This window comes from Morone saxatilis, unplaced genomic scaffold (genome assembly GCF_004916995.1).
Source record: "Morone saxatilis isolate NCDOM2014 unplaced genomic scaffold, NCSU_SB_2.0 Contig9, whole genome shotgun sequence".
In the NCBI taxonomy this organism is placed as follows: domain Eukaryota; kingdom Metazoa; phylum Chordata; class Actinopteri; family Moronidae; genus Morone; species Morone saxatilis.
The window spans coordinates 7,397,176-7,419,260 of record NW_023340268.1 but is presented as its reverse complement, the minus strand read 5'-3'; the positions used below and the strand labels follow the sequence as shown (position 1 = coordinate 7,419,260).

Genomic DNA, 22,085 nt, shown 5'->3' with positions numbered 1-22,085 from the left:
TATTATCCAATTCTGATAACCACATGTTTCCATCTTTTCTAAGTATACAAACACATTTTTGGTTGGGAGTTTATAGGTGTTAGATGTGCCAGGAAGTGATTCAGTATCATTTACCAGACCACAGTACAATACAGACTGTTGCTCTGGGTTACCAGCCCAGACAGCAGACAGGGAAAAAAAATAATATTAATTACATTTAGCTCACCAACAACATAGTCTGCCACAGCACAGCAGACATAGTCACATTGCATCCAATGGTATTCAATCATCATAGTTGAGGAGCACAGAACATAAGTAATCTGAGAGTCTAAAATGTTTTTTTAGGTCACCCAGTCTGCAAAGAATCTCCAAACTAATGAGTAATTTAATATTTTTCTTCTCTGGTAAAATCATGTTTTACTTCTTCTACTGAAGTATGATGGATCTTTCACTTTTTGATTACAAGTTAGAAAACAAATAGATATGTTTTTCAGAGACTCAAATAGCCCTGCATTTATGTTCACATTTTGCAATCATGTTTTACTGTACCAACAGTATTGTTTGGAATACGTCCCAGATTCGCCTCCCTAATGTGGTAGAAACAAAGAGCATTAGTAGTTTAGTAAATTGCTCTAAGATTGATCCTAGCACCATGAGTGTTCTCATTTTGTTGCTTAGAGGATTTAAATCATTCTGCCAGAGGCTTTTATGTTTGCTTGAGGCTTTTTGTGGCCCCTAAAGCACATTCAGTGTACATTGTTCTCCATAGCTCTGAACTAGTCACCGGCACGTGTGTTAGATTGTTTACAATCATAAAACAGTTTCACTGACTGTACCATGGACAAAAATTAGCCAAATTCACTTCTTACTCTAAGTCTGTTACAATACAGTGCCCTGCTGTCCAATACAGAGTGCACTTGAATATTTCATACTCTAGAGTAAAGCATATCATTGTAAAAGTTTGCTGTACTATAAAGTGCATTATTGTAAATATTGTATTGTTTTTGATGCAGTAAGAAATTTCTACCCTGAGGGTAATGCAAGTTTTTTTTTGCTGAAGTGATGAATCACACAGCCACATAATTTGCTTTAGTATTAGAATTCACTATTCTGTAAGACTCTGTACCATTGAGTAGATAATATGCATGCAGGGTGAATAGATAATACCTTACTTATAAGATTTATAAGCCAAGATGTTTGGGAAATATCTTGCAGTGCAGTGTAATACAGTGTTATATGTTATTTGGTTAAATACACACTGTAAAGTTAGCAAATACCAATCTGAAATCCTTAAAATAATATGAAAAACCTCTCAGAGTTAACCAATAAGCCACATTTTCATTTGGTGCACATAGTAATAGACACCTTCAAAATGAAATGAACTAATATTTTTTATGAGCTGTTTCTGAGCTGAAAAAATATGTTTGCCTCAAGCAACCCATCAAAGTGTCAATAGCATTGTTAGCCTGAGTCACAAAGGCAACTGCTTGCGAGTCCCTGTGACTGAACGAATTGGGAAACACTGGACTCTACAGCTGATGGTCCAGCACTCACTCACTGGAGGAGTGCTCAACCAGCCGCGTGGCTCCCCGCCGTGGCCATTTACCACTCAGTCCTACCCATCTCACTTCCACTCCCACTGTGGGACAGTGAACATGTAATCTGGTCACAGCAGGCCACCAGCTAGGCAGAGACACACACACACACACACACCACACCCAGTTGCAGCTGCCCTCCAAGCCGCTCAGTTTGCCTTTCAGCCACACGAGCTCCTGTCTTTCCTACGAGTATTTTAACTCACCTTCTCTTCCCTGCAGTAGCTTGCTACCTTTGCAGTCAGCACTGTACTTTCCTGGTGACACTTGTTTCACACAGGATTAAAGTGAGCTCACTAACAAGCTAACTATTTTTACTGCTGCTGCTGAGTCTGCCTGTTGTGAGAGTGAAGATGTCATGGGTGGTAGACAGTATTACAATGTGAATGACAAGAACAAGATATCTTATAGTGTAGCTGTTCAGCATGTGCAGTGCTGTCTATTTGTGTTTATGTGTGTGGCGCTGCATACACTTGCACATCTGTATGTGTCCGTGCATCTATACTATATCATTGTATGTGTTTCTTTATATGTGCATACAATTTTCTTCACCTTCTGGCATCTTCTCAGACACTCTAGTCATGTGTTGTTAGGGTTGGTCTGTTAGCACGCAGCTTCATCATCTATGTTTGTGTAGCTGCTCATGTTTGCCTGGTCCATGTTTGTGTTCACTGTATGTGTTATGTAGTGCCATATGTGTGGTCCATACTGGTTATTCCCAACCAGCCCATACGGTTGCCTGACGGCCATCCATCTTCCAGCCTTATGTCATGAGGCCTCATGGAGCCATTGGCAGTAGCCACTAGCCAGTAGCCACATTCTACTGTGGTGTACGTCTCATCATGCCGTCATGCCAGCAGTAACCATGTGGCCATATCTGTCCCCATGGCCCCGTCCCCATTGTGTTACAGTGGCTCTCTGTCACCAAACGGCTGCTAGGTGCTAACCCCAGCTGTCACCATCGTCAGTGGATAGCTACCAATCTGTCTCCCTTTATGACCCGCGCTCATATCCGCTACCAGCTACATACACAGCAGACTGCCCCTTACACACACACAGCCTGCTACCAGCTCAGTGAATCACATCAAATTAGCCAAGCATGCTAGCTTCAAGAGCTCAGGGGCCTACTCAGAGCATTAAAAACCAATTGATTGTGCTGCAGTTTGGCGGCTCCCACCACGTGTCGCATGTTAAACCAATGGAGCGTTGTGCAATGGTACTCCTGGTGTCCAGGCAATATGGAGGCAACTGAGCATGGACGGGGGGAAGGGGGTCACAGCTAGCCAGTCAGACTGTGTAGAACGTAACAGACATGGTCAATGTGTGTGTATTGTAAAAAAAATAGTAGTACAGTAACAGGGAAACTTTGGACCATATCTCTGCAGGCTCTCCTGATACATAACTGATAATTGACTGCTTGTTGTTGGTTTTGATTTCCTGGTGAGAGCTAAAGCTGCCATTTTATGCTTATTTGAAGTTACCTGTACTTTCTGGTTGAGCCAAAAAAGCAGTCATCCTCTATTAAAAATGCCTGCTATGAAATAAAAAATAATATCATGATAAATTGTCTGGATCAGGAGCTTCCACTGCGATAAAGAACTCGCTAAGAAATTATTTCCTGACCTTTAAAGTGTTAAGTACAGTAGCTCTCACTAGCACTAATTCAGCATGTTCATAAAATGATGCAAAAGGTCGGTGGAGCTATATAGTTAAAAACTTTGTTAATTAGTTACTGCTGATGCTGTGTTACTACATTGATTTGTTTACTCATGTTGATGTTTTTCTTTATTTCTGCCATCCGGTGCCTTTGTAAACTTAAACTCCATTAGAAAATGGTGTAATATAATAGAAATAATAGATTATGTATTGAATGGCAGTAAATTAAATTATGTTGAAGTTGAGAACAACTTGACCGAGAGTTTGCGTGTTGCTAGAGCATCAAAGCATGTACCGCTTCTGCAAAGGTGTTGGTTTTTATCTGACTAGATTAAGTTTGACAGGTCCATCCATACGAAACTGGACTTCATCCCGCAGAGGAGCCAGCACTTTGTTAGCAGTAACAGAGAGAGAGAGTGAGGAGAGAACAGTTTTCAAAATTTGTTTATCTCCAATTAATGGGCGAGATGCACTCTGCGTGGAACTTAATAGAAAGTGACAGTGTTTTTTAAAGTGGACAGCTAAATGAGGTTGCAGCTTGTTCTTCCAGACGTTCTTTCTTTTTTCCTCTGTTTATCACTTGTCTTCCCTTTCTCTCTCATACTGTTTCTCAGATCTTCTAATGCCGCGCTCTGTTTGGCAGTTAGGCGTGGGATGTCAGAACAGCATGACTGCTTGCCTTTTGTGCTCTGTTTTCTGGTCAGTGCTACACAAGTCAGCAGACCTTGTAGAAGAGAAGAAAAGACCCCAAAAGACAAACACTAACATGCAGCTCACACACAGATGCACAAATGCCTAAACACACATATTGTTTTAGTGCAGCAGAAACACATTCTTAATGGTAAATCTCACTTATGTACAGATCATCAATCACACACACAGACTCTCAAATTCACTTCACACTGCCGAGTGCCGGAGTAGCTGCAGTGCCAGCCAAGCGCAGCATTGCTGTCTTTCCCCATGACTTATCCATCCCCTTTTTTTCTACTTTTCCTCACTGTGAACTGTATGTGTTTAAAGTGTGTATTTGCTGGAGTGCATTGGCCCTTACATACTGGAGGTGAATTATTGAATTCCTCTCCATTGCACCCCAGCCAGTTCTCCCTGGCTTCGGCTTTGAATAGACGCTTGCTGGGCCTCTTAGAATTGAACCATAACTATCTGCCCTCATCGGATGGAGGTGAATCGGTGCACTGTGTGATACCCATCTCCCCGCTTGACATGAAAAACGCTCCGCGGATTCAGAAGGGGAACATTATGTTGGTCTCATGGATTTGACTGGCGAGGCAGAATTTGAGACAGGGCTACAGTCGTCCTTGAGTTGCTCTCCTCTCTCTGTCTTTTCATCCCTCTCTCCCATCCTCACTCCCTCTCTACTTCTTTCTATACATTTCCCTCTCATTTCTCCCTGTTTTTGTCTCACTTCATCCCTCCTGCCTCTCTTTCCTTACTGCCCTTTCAAGGTACAACTGCAGCTACTGTGGCGGTGCCAGAAAAAAATCGTCTGTTCAGGGTTAAAGTTTCATTCATATAAGAGAGATATTGTTGCCGTGCCACAGGGTGACTGGCGGAGAGATTGAGCGGCTGCATTTTCACTATAAGCTTTTGGATATTACCTCGAAATATTATGCAATAGTAGCAAAAATACATTTTGAGACTAAAGCTGACATGCTTTGGTGGACAAGCTTTATTAGCTCACTGTGTTTTAATGCTTTTGTAAATAGAGTTAATATTCTGGAGAGATCCTTGTGTGTGAAATGATCCATTTGTCTACAAAAGGCAGTCAGAGAATGGTTGATCTGAGCGTGGAGAGGAATGGACCTCCCATGAAGACATGACAAATACTGTTACATGCTTCATCTAGCACCCTCATCCTCTCATACACGCACATATGCACAGAGACACACACACACACTATAAATCCATCTAAATATCTTTTCCCCCCTCAATAAGGACAAGTAAGTGTGGGTTTTTTTATACACTCATAAGTATGAGCATTTTATAGACATAAACAGTCATAATAGGGATGAAAACATTGGATGAAAATAATAGTTTGTTTCTTTTCCTTACTCACAGACACATATACACATATTTGTGCACAACAAAGCAACAGCATTGCCATGAACAATCTACAAAAATCTATCTACAAAACAAAACAAATGTACCCATACAGTATTTCGACCTGTAATTGTAGCATACAGTCTCATGTTCCAACTAGTGTAATTTTGAAAATGCTGATTTCCGTGGTAAAAGATTTTTTTGGAATTCAATCTGCATCCTCTGAGATATTACACATGATTGACAGACAAATTAATCAATAAGTGGAAGGAGACCGATCCATCATCCCTCTTGTTTTCATTTCATTGTGGAGGACAAATAGATACAGAGTAGATAAACATCTTTGCCAGAGGTGAGAAATCCTTCATCGGTATCTGGCTCCACATGTTAATCTGTTGACATACATCGTTGTGGCCCCTCAGCTGCTTCATTTTCACGGTAACGATCCCACTTTTCCCTGTAGGTTCTTGTCATGTTTGCAATTAAGCTTTTGAAAACCCTTAAAATTTTTTATTTCAAATGTATACACGATGGCAAAAGCTACAATAAGCTGCTATCTGCATCAATGTCAGCTCATAGGGGCTCCTTTCATTGCTATTCGTCAGTGTGCACTACTATTCCTCTGTTGCTTCAGTTGGGTAAAATGAGCAGTTCACCTTCCTGGCTTAGTTTATGACACGCTGTGTCTTCACAGTCTGTGTTGGTAATAGTAGGGCAGCCCTGGTAGTCTGTTAGCCCCAAGGAGGGATTCATGCTGCGGATTAAAGTGAAAGACCCAGGATGCTGCCTCCCTTTTTTGGGCTTACCCGAATAGAAAGGTGCCTGAGGGCATCTGGAAACTGTGGTCACAGTCGAGGAAGGTGAAGGAAAAGTTATGGGTGGCTATTGTAAACCTTAATAGAGCACAAATACAGAAGATAAATAAGAGCACATACACACACTTTAAAGATCATGCAGGAACATGTACATATATATGAAATACACAGGCATATACACTTTCTACACTCATAATATAAAATTTAAGGACCAGTAATTTTGTGCTTTCTATGGATACAGTTTCATTGCCTACACTATATACCCTTCAGGTGTGCAAGCCTATAGTATTAGGGGTCCCTGGCATTCTGTACGGTATATAGTTACCAGTCAATCATCAGCAGATGTTCTGTACTACCAGGCTTTCCAGACCAATAATGACAACAAGCTTAGTCTGTGTGTGTGTGTGTGTTTCACTGGAGATGGAGAAATGTCTATGCTGTACTCAAATCCTGTGGCGTGGAGCTGCAGCACCTCTGCAAGTATCCTACAGCGAGCGTGTCACATTTACCCCAACACAAAACACACTAACATACACACACCAGCATCAGTATCCAAACCACAGAACCTCACTTGGGGAAACCAACTGTCAAATACAGCGAGGAATGTGTTGAGTCAAGCGCGGGTCCTCTTTTATGTGGACAACACAAGTGATGCTTTGTTTGAGTGGAAGACTGTCGTTGTTTGACGTTCTTTTGCCTCTGCAGTCTTTTTTTTCCAAATTTTCTCCAAAGGTGAGGATCGGCGTGTGAGCTGCTCTGTGGCCTCAGGCTGTTTTCAGTCAGAGCGAGGGCATTGTCACTGCCTGAAGGTAGTGATATAACAGCACCAGTTTGAAGCAACAGTTTAGATTAGGCAATAATGTTAGATATTATAACCTGCAGCAGCAATAGAGATGAGCAAAATGGCTAGCTGTAGGGATGCTCTGATCAGTTTCATTAGGCCATCAGAATCAGTCACGATCTTTACAGGATTTTACAGGGAACTTGACATCCTGTAAAAAACATAATGTTTTCCTCATTTGTAAGGTTCCCCGATTTTCTTTTTTCACCCCAAAATGATCCCCTCTAGTCCATTTAGAAGATTACTGGCTCTTTTCTTCAGGCAGAGCTTTCATTACATGTTCTAATACTCTGTTACACCCTCCAAAATGAGCAATTTTGAATTCTTTCTTGAATTCTTTCAAAATTCTTAACTGCCTACTTGACTGAGCAGATTATTTAAAAAAAATAAACACACACAAAATGCAATTTTATATTTCACAGTCATGGTTGCAAGCAAAAAGGCAGTATCTCATATGTGCATTCATAAAACTGGATGGAATTCTGCGCAGCCAGAAACAAAATACTAATTTTCTTAGGCTTGATACCGGCAACCGAAACATACTGCCTGTGTGAGGTTGGACAGGAATGTAAAGTCCTTCATGTGGTGGAGATCCTTTAGCCCTAATGGATCAGGCAGTAAAAACCCTCACTATCTGCGTGACATTTATGAATTTGCCCTACCCATTTTACAATTGTTATTTCTGATCGGCAACACTAAAGACCGAGTAATGAATATCAGCTGATACCGATCAGCACTACATCAATCTGAGTGTTGCTATTTACTCGTAATGAGTGGTCATTAAAAAACACAGGTGGCTGTAAGTTTTTTTACAAGATTTCTTATTTACTGTACATTGTCTCTGGTCGTTGAGTGTATATCAGCGTATTTAACAACCATGGGGGCTGATATCATCTGTCTCCTGTCTAGAGCTGGATCAATACCATCTTCAGCAAGATGGGTGTTTTTCACAGGCACACACACACACACACACACACACCAAAACATATGCATGCGTTGAGGAGTTCTGTAAACATCATCTCATACATTTGTAACAGATACGTCTGTAGCATCCATTATGTTGCTCTCTTCTTTCTCTCTCTCTCAGAGGACAAATCAAAAACATATATTTGTGTCAGTCTCTTTCTCATATCCTGTCCTCTCTGGTCTGTCCGTGGACAGACACACAACGCAACAAATACCCACGTGCACACACACACACATACACCAAAACCCCCGCTTTCACAGACACTCAGTCTCACAAACACAGAAAATCGAAATCACAAATCGGCTTAACTCTCCCTGACACGTCTGTGAATTAAGCCTTTCCGTTGCTCTCCCTTTCCCATTATAAAGGCATTGTCGGAGGCTGAATCAGTAACAGGTAGCCCACAGCTCCTGCTGCTTCCTTCTCGCTTCTCTCTTTCTCTTTCCTTCTCTCTTCGTCGCCTGCTCTCTTCTTCTTCTTCTTTGTCTTTTGCCGCTTTCTCCCTGTGTCCCTCAGCCTTTCTCTGTAATTCCCTCTCCTCCCTCTCCCCGTCCGTCTCTTCTCGCTCTTGTCTTCCTCATGACCTCTATCAGCTCTCTCCTTAATCATCCCTCTTCTGTCTTCACGCAGTCTGTCTGTCTGTCTCCTCGCTTTCCCTTTTCCTTTTTTTGTCCGTCATAGCCCGTGGTGAAACGGAACTAAGTACTGGGTATTTTCATTTTTTGCTACTTTAGACTTCAACTTTACTCCATTTCAGACAGAAATATTGGACTTTTTACTCCACTACATTTAGATGACAGCCATAGATACTGGCTCCTTTGCGTTTCCCACACAAAATGAATGATATCAGTTTATATACTTGTCACAGTTTAACATTGGGGTAAAGTCCTTCCTAGCTAGTTTCAAACTAGTGATTTACGAAGTCAGGCTGCACCTTTAAAACTTTAGAAATGTCTCAGTTACAGTAGGAAAGACTTTAGTGATGAGTAAATCAGTTAGTAGTAAACATCTGTAGTACTGTCCAATCAAAAACGACCAACATTAACTATGCAAACAGGTAGTCAGTGTATCACAAACTGTAAAATTGTTTTTAAAAAAGATTAAAAACTGTTACAAAAAATAGAGTGAGAGCTAAATTTGATTATGCAACTGTAACCTTTTTTTTCTCATTTAGCCTGACATTATTAGCATAACATTTTGGAATTTACGTCATTATTTTAATCAAGTGTCAGGTCAGATATTTCATAACCTCTTACCTCAAGTTTTGTCTGCTTGTTCATTTCAGTGTAAATGTTGAATACTTTGAAAAAAGTCAGTGCCATTTCGGTCTGCTATTCCATTTAGGGTTTCATATACCCCGACATACACCAGTAAGATAGGACAATTTTATACAGCATGAGAGGCAAAACCCAGGCCAAAAAAAGTCTGCAGAGCAGTCACTCTGAGTGATGGGGACATATTCCCCCCCCCCATCCCCAGTGGAAATGACACCCTTGAGTTTGTGACCTGTTTTAATTTTCCTGTTTTATTCTCCACTTAGTAAACACTTATTACGTTATAAACGAGTTTGAACTCACAAAGAGCTGGTGCAGTTGGAGGAGTACTTCTTTTACTACTGATCTCAGAGTTCTACCCAGTTTCTTTCTTTTTATGCTGAGGTGAAACTCCGGGAAGGATCACATGAAGCTTGCATATCGAGTGGGAGAGGGAGGAGAGAGGGAGTTAGCTGACTGTGTTGTGAATTCAGGGAGTAGACAAGCAGAGCGATTCTGACAGGCTGTGTCTGCACAGTTTGTTCTCCAATAGGCCCACACAGAGTCACCAGTGGGGTGCGCACATGCAAGCGCACACTCGCAAACATACTGTATTGCCACTCATGTACACACATGTAGACACTGTCAGTCTCTTTCACACTCGTGCACAAATGCTGTTACACACATAGTGTTGCAAGCTTACCTACCAACACACATAGACACACTTTCAATACAGACATGCACACACAAAGTGTAAAGAGAGGCGAGCAGAGGAAAAGGGGCTTGGTTTTGAACGCGTTCCTCCCGAGGCTTCAGTGCTGGGGAAATGGAGCTATCATGACAAGGGATGAAAGTGCAACAATGGTTTCATCACTTTCCCTCATGTTCCACTGCACCGTGAAAAAGAAGCTTCTAGCGTTCTCATCCGCCCGTTAGGAAAAACATGCCGCGCATTATACCAAGAGGGGAGTGAGTGAGTGAGTGAGAGACAGGGAGGGAGGGAAGGATAGGGAAAGAATCCTCTCTCAGCAATCAATGAACCACACAAACCCATATTGTTGATACATCAGCAGCAGATATTGATGATTTTGATGGACCAAAGACAATAGTGTGTATTGATCTTGAAAATGTCCCTGTGTTTTGTTTTGTTCTGTTTATTGACACTGTCCCTCTTCCCTTCTTCTTCTCTAGCTGCGTTGTCCTTGTGTCACCCCTGCCTAGGCCCCACCCTTTTCTCTTCCTCTCTTTTTAATGCTTTTATGTTGTTGGCGATTCCATCTCTTTCCTTCCTGTCCTCCTTCTCTCTCAACTTGTCAACTTCCTACCTTTAACCTTTACTGTTCTGCCACAACCCCAAGTCTTCCTCATACCCTATCCTCTTCTTGAAACACCTTTATACAAACCTCCTCTCCTTTATGAAGTTAGTCATTTACTAATAAGTGAAGCGCTAATATGAATAAAGAATAAAAGAAATATGCATAATTGTCCTAATTTCTTCTGTTCCTCCTTTAATCTCACCTTCTCCTTGTCTTTTCTCTCTTTCCACCAGGGTGCAGTGATCACGCCCGCCATGGACCACACTATGTCCATGCAGCCTGCCAGCATGATGGGCCCTATCACCCAGCAGATGAACCATCTGTCCCTGGGCACTACAGGAAGTGTGAGTACTCCCTGGACACCCAAACACCTGCCTGTCTAGTTGCCATAATCCAGATGAGAGAGCTCCAAGTTGATTAAAGAATGCTGCTTATCTAGGCCGTCTTGAGTTATTCCTGTGCGATCACAGGAGAAAACCTGATGAGCAGTTAGTAATACTTGGTGGACTTTTTTTTTACGTTACATAAACTATTTGTTACTGAAGGTGGACACTCTACAGAGGGCTGAAAAAAACAACATCGCCTTCTTATGCATGTTTTTTGGAAAGCACATAATTGAATCATTTACAATATTTTCCTAAAACAGGTTTATTCTGCCACCAGCAGTTGATTTCAGTTCAATGTGCTGTTGCTAGTAGCAACCACTACTGACTGAGTTCAATAGCTGTTTAACTGACATTGTTACGTCCGTCGTTTGTCAGATCTGTGACCAAGAAAATATTTATAGGCATCTTTTATCTACTCTTCAAATGTCTTGTCCTATCTGTAGACACTCTTTTTATTGCAGCTGTTTTGTGATTGTTGATTTGTTAATGTAGTTTTTATGTGATCAGTTTACTGCTAACAATGGTTGCCATTACATTAGCTGTCTGAGGCTGATTTGTTGCTAGCAGAACATTCATAGTACCCATTAATTTGCTGTTGGGCTGACTGTTTTAGCATTACTCTTTTTACTTTTACTATGTATGTTTACTAGATGTATTACTGTGTTGTACTTCCTATGGGGGACATAATCTTTCTATGGTCATACTTTGTTTCTTCCTGGTAGGAGGGACATGCTCCTCCTCTGTCCTTGTTACTCCACCAGTTCATTTTACAATACCTTTGGTCTGAATCTTGGCATCTTTTTGTTGCCCAGTACTTTTACACAGTTTCACAATCACTACATAGTAAGGTTAGAAAAAGGCTAGGCTACAGTACACCTCACAGTGAAATACAGTATATAGTATACTATAATACAGTATGGGGCATCCTGGTGGCTCACCTGGTAGAGAGCATGCCTCATGTACTAATGCTGAGTCCTCGCCGCAGTGGCCCAAGTTTGGTTCCAGCCCGCTGTCGGCCCTTTGCTATATGTCATCTCCTTTCTTCCCCATTTGCTAGATTGATAAAGGTATATAAATACAGGATGTCATGTACACCAGTTTCAGTTTTTACTTTCTTGTGTCCCCTTTTTTTAAAACCAGGCATATTCTTTTAGGAGCAATGAAATCTCAACCTCTACAAATCCATAAAAAGGTGCTTGTTAAATGTATTTGTGACTAGCTGTTTTGCTGTTACTCCTTTTCATCGTGCCAGTCCAGCAAACATCTAAGTCTACATCTGCTCTTACGAGTTGAGACAGAAAATTGAGAGAGAAAAAGGTGTCCATTACGCGGTTGTTATGGGTCAAGAGGACCAAGTTGGAGGCCTTTTATCTTTGGGGAACAAAAACAGGTACACATTGAGTAAGAGATGGATTTTACATTTCCTTTCAAGAAAGCCAAACCTTCTTGGGCTGTCGCCACATGTGCTCTGCCATGGAGCGGCCATATCATTTGTTTTACACTGCATACATTCAGTGCCAGATATTGAGAAAGCATATTTCCTCCCTGATCTTCCACATTAAACAGATTTCCTGTGAAGCTTAACAGTGTGACAGAGCTCTCTATTCTCCACCTTCCTCACTTTCACCCTCTAAATTCGGTTTCTTTCTCACACTTTCTGTCTCCCTCACTCTCTAAATCACACATCAAGTCTATCACTCTATCAGTCTTCTTTATTCCACGCACACACTCGCTCACAATCACCGCCCCCTGAACCAGGAACTCCCCCCTGTTTCAGGATCAAGTCGACTTAGAGGTGTCACACAGCTCTGAAGCCTGACTTCCTGCCCTAACCCTGCTGCCCCGGGGGCAGGCAAGCAGGCAGCTTTGCTCCGGCACTACGTTTGATCTCTGTGTGTGTGTTTGTGTGTGTGTGTATGATTGAAACAGTGCTGTATTGTACAGTTATCCATGTGTTTCCAGGTGAGCTGTCAGCGACTGTGACGCCATGTTGGCTCTGTCAGGAATGCCCCCACCCTAATCTGCCCCAGCTGTGCTAACAGCCAGGATTAGAGACAGGCTAATCTATGATGATGGCTTCTGATGTTTGATGGGTTGCATTATAGTAGAAAGTGGGTTAAGGCCCTCTCTCTCTCCTTTTTTCATTTCTGGTTTACTCTCTCTGCCTCTCCCCTTTCTGCCTGCTTAGCTTTCCTGAGGCAATGTGCTGTGTAGCATAACTCCTCTATGGCTGAGCTGCACACACGGCATGCCACACTTGATCATCTATGGGAATTGAGACGTGTTTCCTATAACTCTTATTCCTAAGCCAGATGTGAAAAGCCTTTCATACCTTCTGATTGAGAAAGTCTGGTAAAAGAGGGGTTAGGAACCCAGATCTGTAACTATCCGTGTAGTAAACTGGACTTGACACCACATACTCTTAGAGCACATTCCCCAAGTGCACACGCATGTGGTGAGGTTGTTTTGATTGCCCCCACTGGTCACGTGATTTATCCTTCGCCACAGAAGAGCACCTGCTATGAGTAACATCTCCAAAGTCAACAACTTATCACGGCTGCCTCTGGGCCGCCGAAGGAGAAGCCACACCTCAGAATACTCTTGGCTGTTCTAGGACTCTCTGCGGCTGTTTGTGTATGGCTGTGGCTTTCTTCTTCTCTCCAAGAAAAGAACCAAATGTTCCCGGTCCGCCCAAGCTGTGACACTGGTGCGGTGACCATAGCTTTCCGAGAACGTCGTGTTATTTTGCAGCGAGGATCAGCATGGAGGGTTAAGCCTGTTAAAAAGGAGTTGCAAAGGAAAACCTCGGCTCGTAATGAGGAAGCATGGATCGGTGCCGTCTGATGGTCACTGCTTTGGAATTTAGCTGCTTCACCAGAAAATGTTCTGTTTTCAACAACTTCTGTAGTCACCGAGCTCAGTTTTGGTGACTGTCTATCTTGAACAACTTGATTACAGAATGCTAAAGAACCTCAGGCATACTGTTTATGGATGGCGCACATAGACATGCCATCCATTCTCCTCACTGATTTAATTTACCATGTTTGGTGCATATTCCCCTGTTACTGATTTATTTACTGTCTTCGAGCTCTTACCACTTAACAGTACTCTATCTGTCATGCCTTGTGTTTGCCTGTTAGTTGCAGTGCATGTGTGGATGTGTACTTGCTCTGTCATTTTAGTATTTGTGTGTGTTTCCACGCATGTCAGTGTCTGCGTTTGTGTGTGAGCGATACATAGTGTTTGACATGACAAGAGGTGACCTTCCCTCTGTGTTCTCCATCCTATTCCTGTCATGGCATATAGAACCCAGGTCTCCGTTGTCATGGTGACAGTGGTGATTGACAGCTTCTCTGTCCCCGGAAGACAGATTTGTGTGAAGCATTTCCCTCTATTATCTGGGCTGTTTCCCTTGGTTTTCTGAGGGGAAGTCTAAGTACAGTATGTTATTCGACATTTCCATAACTGTGCATGGCTATATTTAACCTTTACTCACCCGGGGAAAGTTCACTGAGCATGCACTTGCTTCTGTTTTAGCTTCTCATTCAGACAGTAAAAGAAAGATGTTGACACCTGAGTGATTCCCAGTACCACTGAGCAGTTAGGACCTTGCGGGACCTTGACAGTAATTGTTAAGGGAGGAACAACCTTTTATGGGAATTTTCAGTTTTACAATGCATTTTGAATGTGTTTAAGGGCTCGTAGCCAAGAAGAGTAGTGCCAGTTTTAATGTTCTGAATTTGAAGTTTGTGCTCTAAATTAAAGGTTTTTTATGTGTTCTGAATCAAAATTGTGCCTTAAATATGACCTTAATTCTCAATTTGAATTATATATATTCTCAATTTGTATGCACATGAAATGCATCAGCTTATAGTAAGCACCAGATTCTTCAGTGCAGTCAAATCTTGCCCGAAACTCTGGATCGTGATTATAAAGTATGTCAGTAATTCCATGGTACAGGTTTTACTGTTTACTGCATAGTTTGAGTCTTTTAAGGCAGGCTTTCTAGTACATCAACTTAACTTAAAGCTGCATCAAATCACAATCGCACAAAGAATTATGCAGTTCCCCCTCATCTCTACAGAGCATTTTAGCATCTTTGCTCACTGGTTTTACATCTCACAACTGTACAGTTTGGTCTCAACACTCTGATCAGCTTCATTTCTATTTGCAGCAGTCAGCAGTTTCTGCAATAAATAAATGTATGCTACCTTGCCAGCACCAAATGGCAGAGAGATAAAGTTTCTTTGCCAAGCTCTTTTCAAATGTAAAATTTCTGTCTATATCCTTGAGGTCTAATGTGTTGAATGCATTTTCTTCTTCATAGGGCATTTGCAAAGCTAATTTTTGGACAATTTAAACCTGCTGGTTACATCCATGTCTTTTTCTTTCAGGCCTTTTTTTAGCACCGTGCTACATTTATTTTTTGGTGCATTATTGCCACTTGTAGATCAGTGAAATAATGTAAAACCATAGGCTGGACTGTGTATCGTGTGATTAAAAATATTACACTGATTTTGCCAGTAGAAATCTGTGCAGTTAAGGTGTTAACAAAGCCTAGGGGCCAAGATATGGAGGGCTTTTTATGGTGAAGTGGTACAGCACTGTGATTCACAGCCGCTGGTGTGCAGCTCCAATAGTTCCCATCATGTTGGAGCCCCACAGCTAAGATCAATAGTCATCAGAGCCCATCCCCACACTGCTCTGCCATTAATAACCTACACTGAGTAGCTGGATGCTCTTGCCTTGACCAACTGTTATCCTCCACCTTGCAGACGATGTGACAGAACAGCAGGTCAACACCGGCTGGACAGATACGTACATGTGGAGGCTGTGTGACAGACAGTGGTGGATGATTTATTTGAACGTTTAAACATGCTAACATGCTGTACTACATTCCGCTGGTGCCAGAAAACAATTTCTGGATAAATTCTTGTTGATGTGGAAAACTGAAAGCAGAAAGTAAACGGCCCTATCATCCTTGTACTCACCAAACATAAATTGTCTTACACGGTCCAGAGGGCCCAAACCACTGTGGTACCAGAGTGGTTCTGTCCATTGTATAGTTTTTTGAGCTTACATTGCTGCATTGCGGTCTGACTTTATACTGTAGTTCTAGTTGTATGTCATGGAGAGTGATGGTAGAGAAGAGACTTAAGAAGTCTACTCACACCAGCCTCGTTAAGGAACTATTCAGGCCTCCCGTTCATCAAACATACGCACACGCCATCTGTTCCAGACGCAGGCAGGTGTATGTGTGTGTGTCTGTGTGTGTGTATACGTGCATAGATATGTGTGACTGTGAGAGTGAAACACCATTTATTGCCAATTAGGGATGCTTTATATTGCCCAAACCTGTCCCCTGACTATGGACAGGAAAGTATTAAAAGAGTTGAAATTGGACAAAAATCATCTTTATCGCCATAGCAACCCAATTCACTGTAGGCAGGCTTGACATCCGTCTGGCTTGCCACAGCAGCAACCTCAACCTGCCACATTAAATAGGTTAACTAATGGTTATGGTTGAGGAAAAAATCTTATCTTATTAAATTTTCTTGTTAAATCTAATTTAAATTCCTTTTGCAGTCCTGCAGAGAAATATAACATTTCAAATGGACAGTATCCCTTTGACAGGGAAATTTTGATATTGCTAATTATCTCCTGCTTCCCTTCATTTGCTTTCATGCAGCCCTCACAGGTGAGTTGGCTGAATAAGTTAATGGGAAGGAGAGGCGAAGACAAAAAGTCCTGAGGAAAATTGGTATGCATGGTTTCGATTCACCAGGGAGAAGGTCACTTCAACAATCTGATAGGCCCTTTTAGACGATAGCAGGTTAAGAGAGAAGGGGAGAGAGAGAGAGGGAGTGACAGGAAGGTGAGAGGGAAGAAGGGATGACACAGGGAGGTAATGTGGTAATGTGTCAGGAAGTCTGGATATGCCACCTCACCCCGTCCTGAGTGTGACAGCACTGGAGGTGTGATAACCTTAAATTCACACGCACAGACCCACACAGTCATACGAACGCACACTAACATCCATCCCAGGGCATCCTCCTGGCCATGTGTAGCGACGGTGGGGGAGTTAATCACCCATGTCCATGGCCTTTAGCTGCTCTCATTAGCGGTGAGCGGTGGAGCCGTACCCGATCCATTAGCAACGCTGCCGGTAATGACACTTCACCAGCACCGCCGGGCCCATGGCCAAGAAAGGCTCCGCAGCCCGGCACAGCCCCTCCATTACTGCCTCCTACTGCATGCTGCCGCCACGCTTTTTAGCACTGGCAGGGGGACTGAGAAGCGAATGAAAAAATAAGACAGAAAGAAAGGGATTGTACTTCCCTTTTTTCCTTGGTCCGGAAAAGCAGCAGGAAGACGAGGAGAGGCGGAGAGGCAGCCTGGTGGCTTTTATCTGGGATCACATCCGTTGGCGCTGTACTGCAGCATTATCGTTCCAAGCCTCTTTGTCTTTGTCTGTCTCTCACAGGCACACACAGAGACACACACACACACACACACACAGAGAGATATGCATGTATGTTCCCAACTCACAGCTGCACACAGGAGAACACATACAATACATCCACATGCACAGTTGGACAGACAAATAGTAATAAGTCATCTTTTTATGCACAGGCATGCACTAATTAAAAAGAAGCACACACACTGGCAAATCAGGCTCACACTGGCACATGCGTTCACCACACACATACACACACACATGCACACACACTCACAACATGCATTCACAGCATGTCCCAAGGAAAGCCTCACACAAAGTGCCCTGTCCTCATTCATATTGCATGTGAAAGCCCTGTGGCTGTCATGTAACCGAACTTGTGTCACGTCTGTAAAACGGCCATCATGGAGTGAGCTAGCACCCAGTTAAAAGCCAGAGCAGGCGTGACTAAAGGAATATAGGCCACAGGCAACAGACCTCCTGCTTCTTCTTCCTCTCTCTCTCTCTCTCCCTTCATTCCTTGCTGCTTTCTTTTTTTATTCTTTATCTTCTCCTCAGCTGTGACCTGATGCATTTGCCTGCCTGTGAAGTTTTGGTGGAACAGCAGGACATCTCTTCCTCCTCCTACTCCGCTGTCTACTTCGCATACATCTCTCCTGCCCCGCTCTTGCTGAAGAGTGCACACATATTCTTTTAGCGCCCTCCAAAGGATGCTGAGGGCACAGCAAGCTCCCAATGATTTTTGGGGATAATTGCATGAATAAGACTTTCAGGAAATTGTGATATCAGTGTAGTCTTTCTTGTTCTATTTTGGACTGGGTTTGGTATATTATGTCACAAATGTGTGTGTTGCATATCTGTGTATTGTGAGTAAATTTGCATGCATGGATTTTGATATGTGTCTATGTATCTTGTGTTTCAGTACATGACTGCTGCAGCTGCCGCGGCGCCTATGCAAGGGACCTACATTCCCCAGTACACTCCTGTGCCTCCAACAGCCGTCCCTGTCGAAGTAAGACCCACAAACAAGCACACGTTACTTACCATTAATACTAACTGGTGTTTACCCAAAGGAGGACATCATTACTCCTGACAGCCCACTCACTTACACCCACAAATGCTCACTTTGCCATTTCTAGACCTGCTCGCCACATCTACAGATCAAAACAGTCATTAAATAGACAGATTACATTTGAAACACACTGTATATTGCTCTTATTCTCTCTAACCGAATGGCCTCGCACCACCAGCAAATAACGAGGATGAAAACTGCAAGCGAAGCAGGATGAGTCAGAAGTTTTAGAATATTTGGGAAAGACATTTGAAGTGCAGCGCAGGCTTTGTCACTTCTTCGGCGGCTGTCTGAGCTCCTGGCAGGTTCGGGCAGTCCAGCCTGAGAAATGATGAACGCGGAAGGAATGCGGGTGGGCCAGCGAGGAGAGCGGGCCGGCTGTCTGGCGGCTGACAGTGCAGTCGTATTCAGATGGACTATCAGTCGTGTATCAGATGACAGGAGCTGAAGTGAGACACAGTGCCAGTGGTGCTGTCTCTCTCTCTCTCCCTCCACAGCCGGTCCAGGCTGGTAGGTAGCTGGAACACACACATCCGTCAGCCACGGAGGTCTGGTTAGCCCACCAGCCACGGACAATGACAGTTTCCCCTGACAGACCCATTAGTCGCTCCTCCCCCGCTCTTACATTCCCCCTTCCAAGCTCCCCCTCCTCAGAAAGTTCCTCATGAAGGAGTGAGACAGAGGAGAGAGATGTAGTTGTAGTGTAGCCCCTGGCGCCTCTTACCTATTTCATCCTGACCGTCGTCCTCTCAATGCCAGCGTCAGCGGCGGGGTGTATATCACTGTATCAGCCAGTGTCTGGAGGGCTGATGTATGGACAGGACGCAGTATCCTTGAGAGCTTGTTAAAGGTGATTGAGATGACTCACTGATGGGGGCTATCGGTAATGCTAGACATATAAAAAGGCTAAGAGTATGTTGTGATGAATTCAGTGCTCGTGGCTATCTTTAAACATAGATGGAAAAATCTGCAAGCAATTTAGCACATTTTCTACCAAAGATTATTTTTAATATTCGTACCCATTTCACTCCTACAGTATACACTAATCCCTATGCAAAGTCAAGTCTCAGTACGGCGATGTTACTGGTTTATTTTGACCACTTATTACTTACCACCAACATGAGTTTTCCACTTTAATAGCTTAATTGTTATATAACAGACACATTTTTTATATTTTTCTTCTTTGAAAATTCAAAACAGCAATTTTTGTACAGCTGCACCTTTCATTCTTCACAATAGTTTTATTATGCATTTCTGACACACAGCATATTGGCAGAGGGATGGACCTGTCAGTCTGAGAAGTTAATAATCACAACAACAGAAGTTGTAGAAGTTTAATTTTACTCAGTTTGGTCATATACATTTCAGCAGGAAGCACTAAATATTGCCTAGGGATACTTGTTAAAGTTTGGAGCTCACACATTTCCTCCCATGCGTGTCCTCAGGGAGTGGTGACGGACGCCTCCCCCCAGACAGTGGCTCCGTCGTCACAGGAGGTGGCTGGCCAGCAGCAACAGATCCAGGTGGACAGTGCTGGCGACCATGTTTCTGCTTACTCATACCAGTCCAAGTAAGTCAAACAGTGAAGCAGGACTTTTGCTGTCAACCAGATTATTATATTAAGATAAGACAAGATTCTGCAAATTATTTGGTGAACTAAAATATATTTTTTAAGATGTTTTGTACTTTGTAATAACAAAGCTTTATAAAGTATTATAGATAGAAAGCATTATAAATAATTTTTGTTAAAGGAAGGAAGGAACTTTAAATCTTACAGCGGTGGTGTTTCCTCTACCTCGTTTTATTGATTTCAAGGGGAATCTGCCCAGTGGCAGACATTAACAATAAATATGTAGAAATATCCAATTTTCTCGCTAGCGGCCTTGTTTGCTTATGTTTGTCATATTGAGGCATGTAGTTAAACTGTTTAATAACCAGTTAAAAAAACTTGAAGTAGGTACAGGCACAGTAATAGATACTTATCTGGAAATTAAATAAAATGAGAGTACAAAGAGACGTAGTAGTGCCACTATAAAATGAGTCAAATTGTTCTTGGCTGCTGCTGTCATTTGCTTGTCATTTTGGCAGCACTTTTTGCTTTTCTGACCTGATCAGAACTGTTTAACGTGCTTCATTTTGCTCTATTCTTCTGACTGGGCTGTCAGCTGTCAGCTCTATTTCTTTTGTGTTTGTAATATCGTGCTTTGATGACAACTGCACACATCCCCCTCTGTCTCTGTTTTTTCCTCTTCCATCAGATAGCAACGGCCTGAGCGAATGTTCCCGTGACAGCGTTGCCTTGAGACAGAAGGTGGCTGCACTGTGAATGTGAGGAAAAGAGAAAAGAAAGAGATTGCTTCCAGATTGCCCAGGCACCAAAAAAGAGACACTTTTTTCATTTCCTACCTGGCCTACGAGAAAAAAAAATGCAAGAAGGAGGTAAAGAGTGCTGAGGAAGGGGATGGGGAAATTGCTGGGCACAGTGCAAAGAAGTGAAATTGTTTAGTCTGGGAACCTGCCTGAAGGGCTGGGCTGAAGCTTGAAAAGTTTCTAAAAGAAAAGTCTCAACCAATTAAAAAAAAACAAGAAAAAACAAAATAAAAAAAATGACAAAAAAAAGGTTGAATGCGCAGGTAGGTGATGAAGTTTATTTTGTAATTAGAAAATGGGAGTCAAGTTTGAGATACACACAGAGATTGTCTTCCTCAGATATTAAGCTACAATTTCTTTTCACTCTTTTTTATGTTCTAGTGTTAAATTTTAGTTTTCTAGATATATTCGAAAACAAAGTGTTTTTTCTTTCTTGAATCTTCATGGCCTTAATTTGAAGGGCGCCAGAAACTTTTTACAGAGTTAAAGTCTGACGTCTGGTTAGGAAAAAAAAAAAAAAGCAAACAAAATCAGTCTCTTGGACCACTTGGAGGGTACAAGATACTGGATGAGTTGTTCTAAAGAGGAAAAAAGAATCTATCACATAAGCTGTACAGATTTAATAGAGAAGAGCTTTTTTTCGTTTCTTCATTAGAAGAAAACTTTGATAATTATTATGTCAGAGGTAACTAAGTGTCAGAAGAAAACAAAATGTATGTTGGGGAAAAAGACTTGTGGGAGGGTAGTGTGTGGGGCGGGAGCTTTAAAGAGATTTTTCACAATGAGGAAAAAATGAAAACATAAGAAAACATGCTGCATTGTGGATGCAGTCTGTTGCAAATGCTGAACTTGTTTTTTATTATCATAATTATTATTTTACATGGCAAAGTTGCTGTCAATGACATTAGTGCTTTTTATCTGCCACATTTTACCTTTTTTATGAGCTTTAAGATGTTTTTAGCCCGCTTTGCTTGTCACACTGCAAAAACGAAAAAAAAGAAAAAAGAACAAGAAAAAAAAATTATAAAATGAACAAAAAAAAAAACTACGGAAAAAATTCTGGCAGTGAAATAAAAATTCAGTAGATTCAGTAGGAGCTTACGGTTTAAACCAATCAGTGCAAAAGCAATAGAAGAAATTGTTGACAATTTCTGTAGTCTTTCCTAGTTGTGGATCAAATGCAGCCCATGGATGGCCATTTTTATACCAAAGATGAAGAGACACTCTGAACCAGAGTTTTTTTTTTTGTTTTGTTTTGTTTTCCTTTTCATTTTTCAGTTTGATTTTGTTGTTGTTGATGTTGTTGTTGTTGATGATGTT

At 42.1% G+C, this 22,085-nt stretch overlaps 1 protein-coding gene across 4 annotated transcripts in view; it reads left to right on the top strand.

Annotated features, from left to right (window-relative positions):
- rbms3 (RNA binding motif, single stranded interacting protein) overlaps nt 1-22,079 on the top strand; it is a 259,572-nt gene extending 237,493 nt beyond the window's left edge. For 3 of the 4 annotated variants that reach the window (XM_035681075.1, XM_035681078.1, XM_035681076.1), the window contains 4 exons: nt 10,714-10,824; nt 18,246-18,335; nt 19,841-19,965; nt 20,654-22,079. In XM_035681075.1, the coding sequence (XP_035536968.1) occupies nt 10,714-10,824; nt 18,246-18,335; nt 19,841-19,965; nt 20,654-20,657 (330 nt within the window). In that variant the 3' untranslated portion in view covers nt 20,658-22,079. Of the gene's footprint in view, nt 1-10,713; nt 10,825-18,245; nt 18,336-19,840; nt 19,970-20,653 lie in introns of those variants that run through there. The other variant, XM_035681077.1, reaches the window with a different exon arrangement.
- Nucleotides 22,080-22,085: the final 6 nt, after the last annotated feature.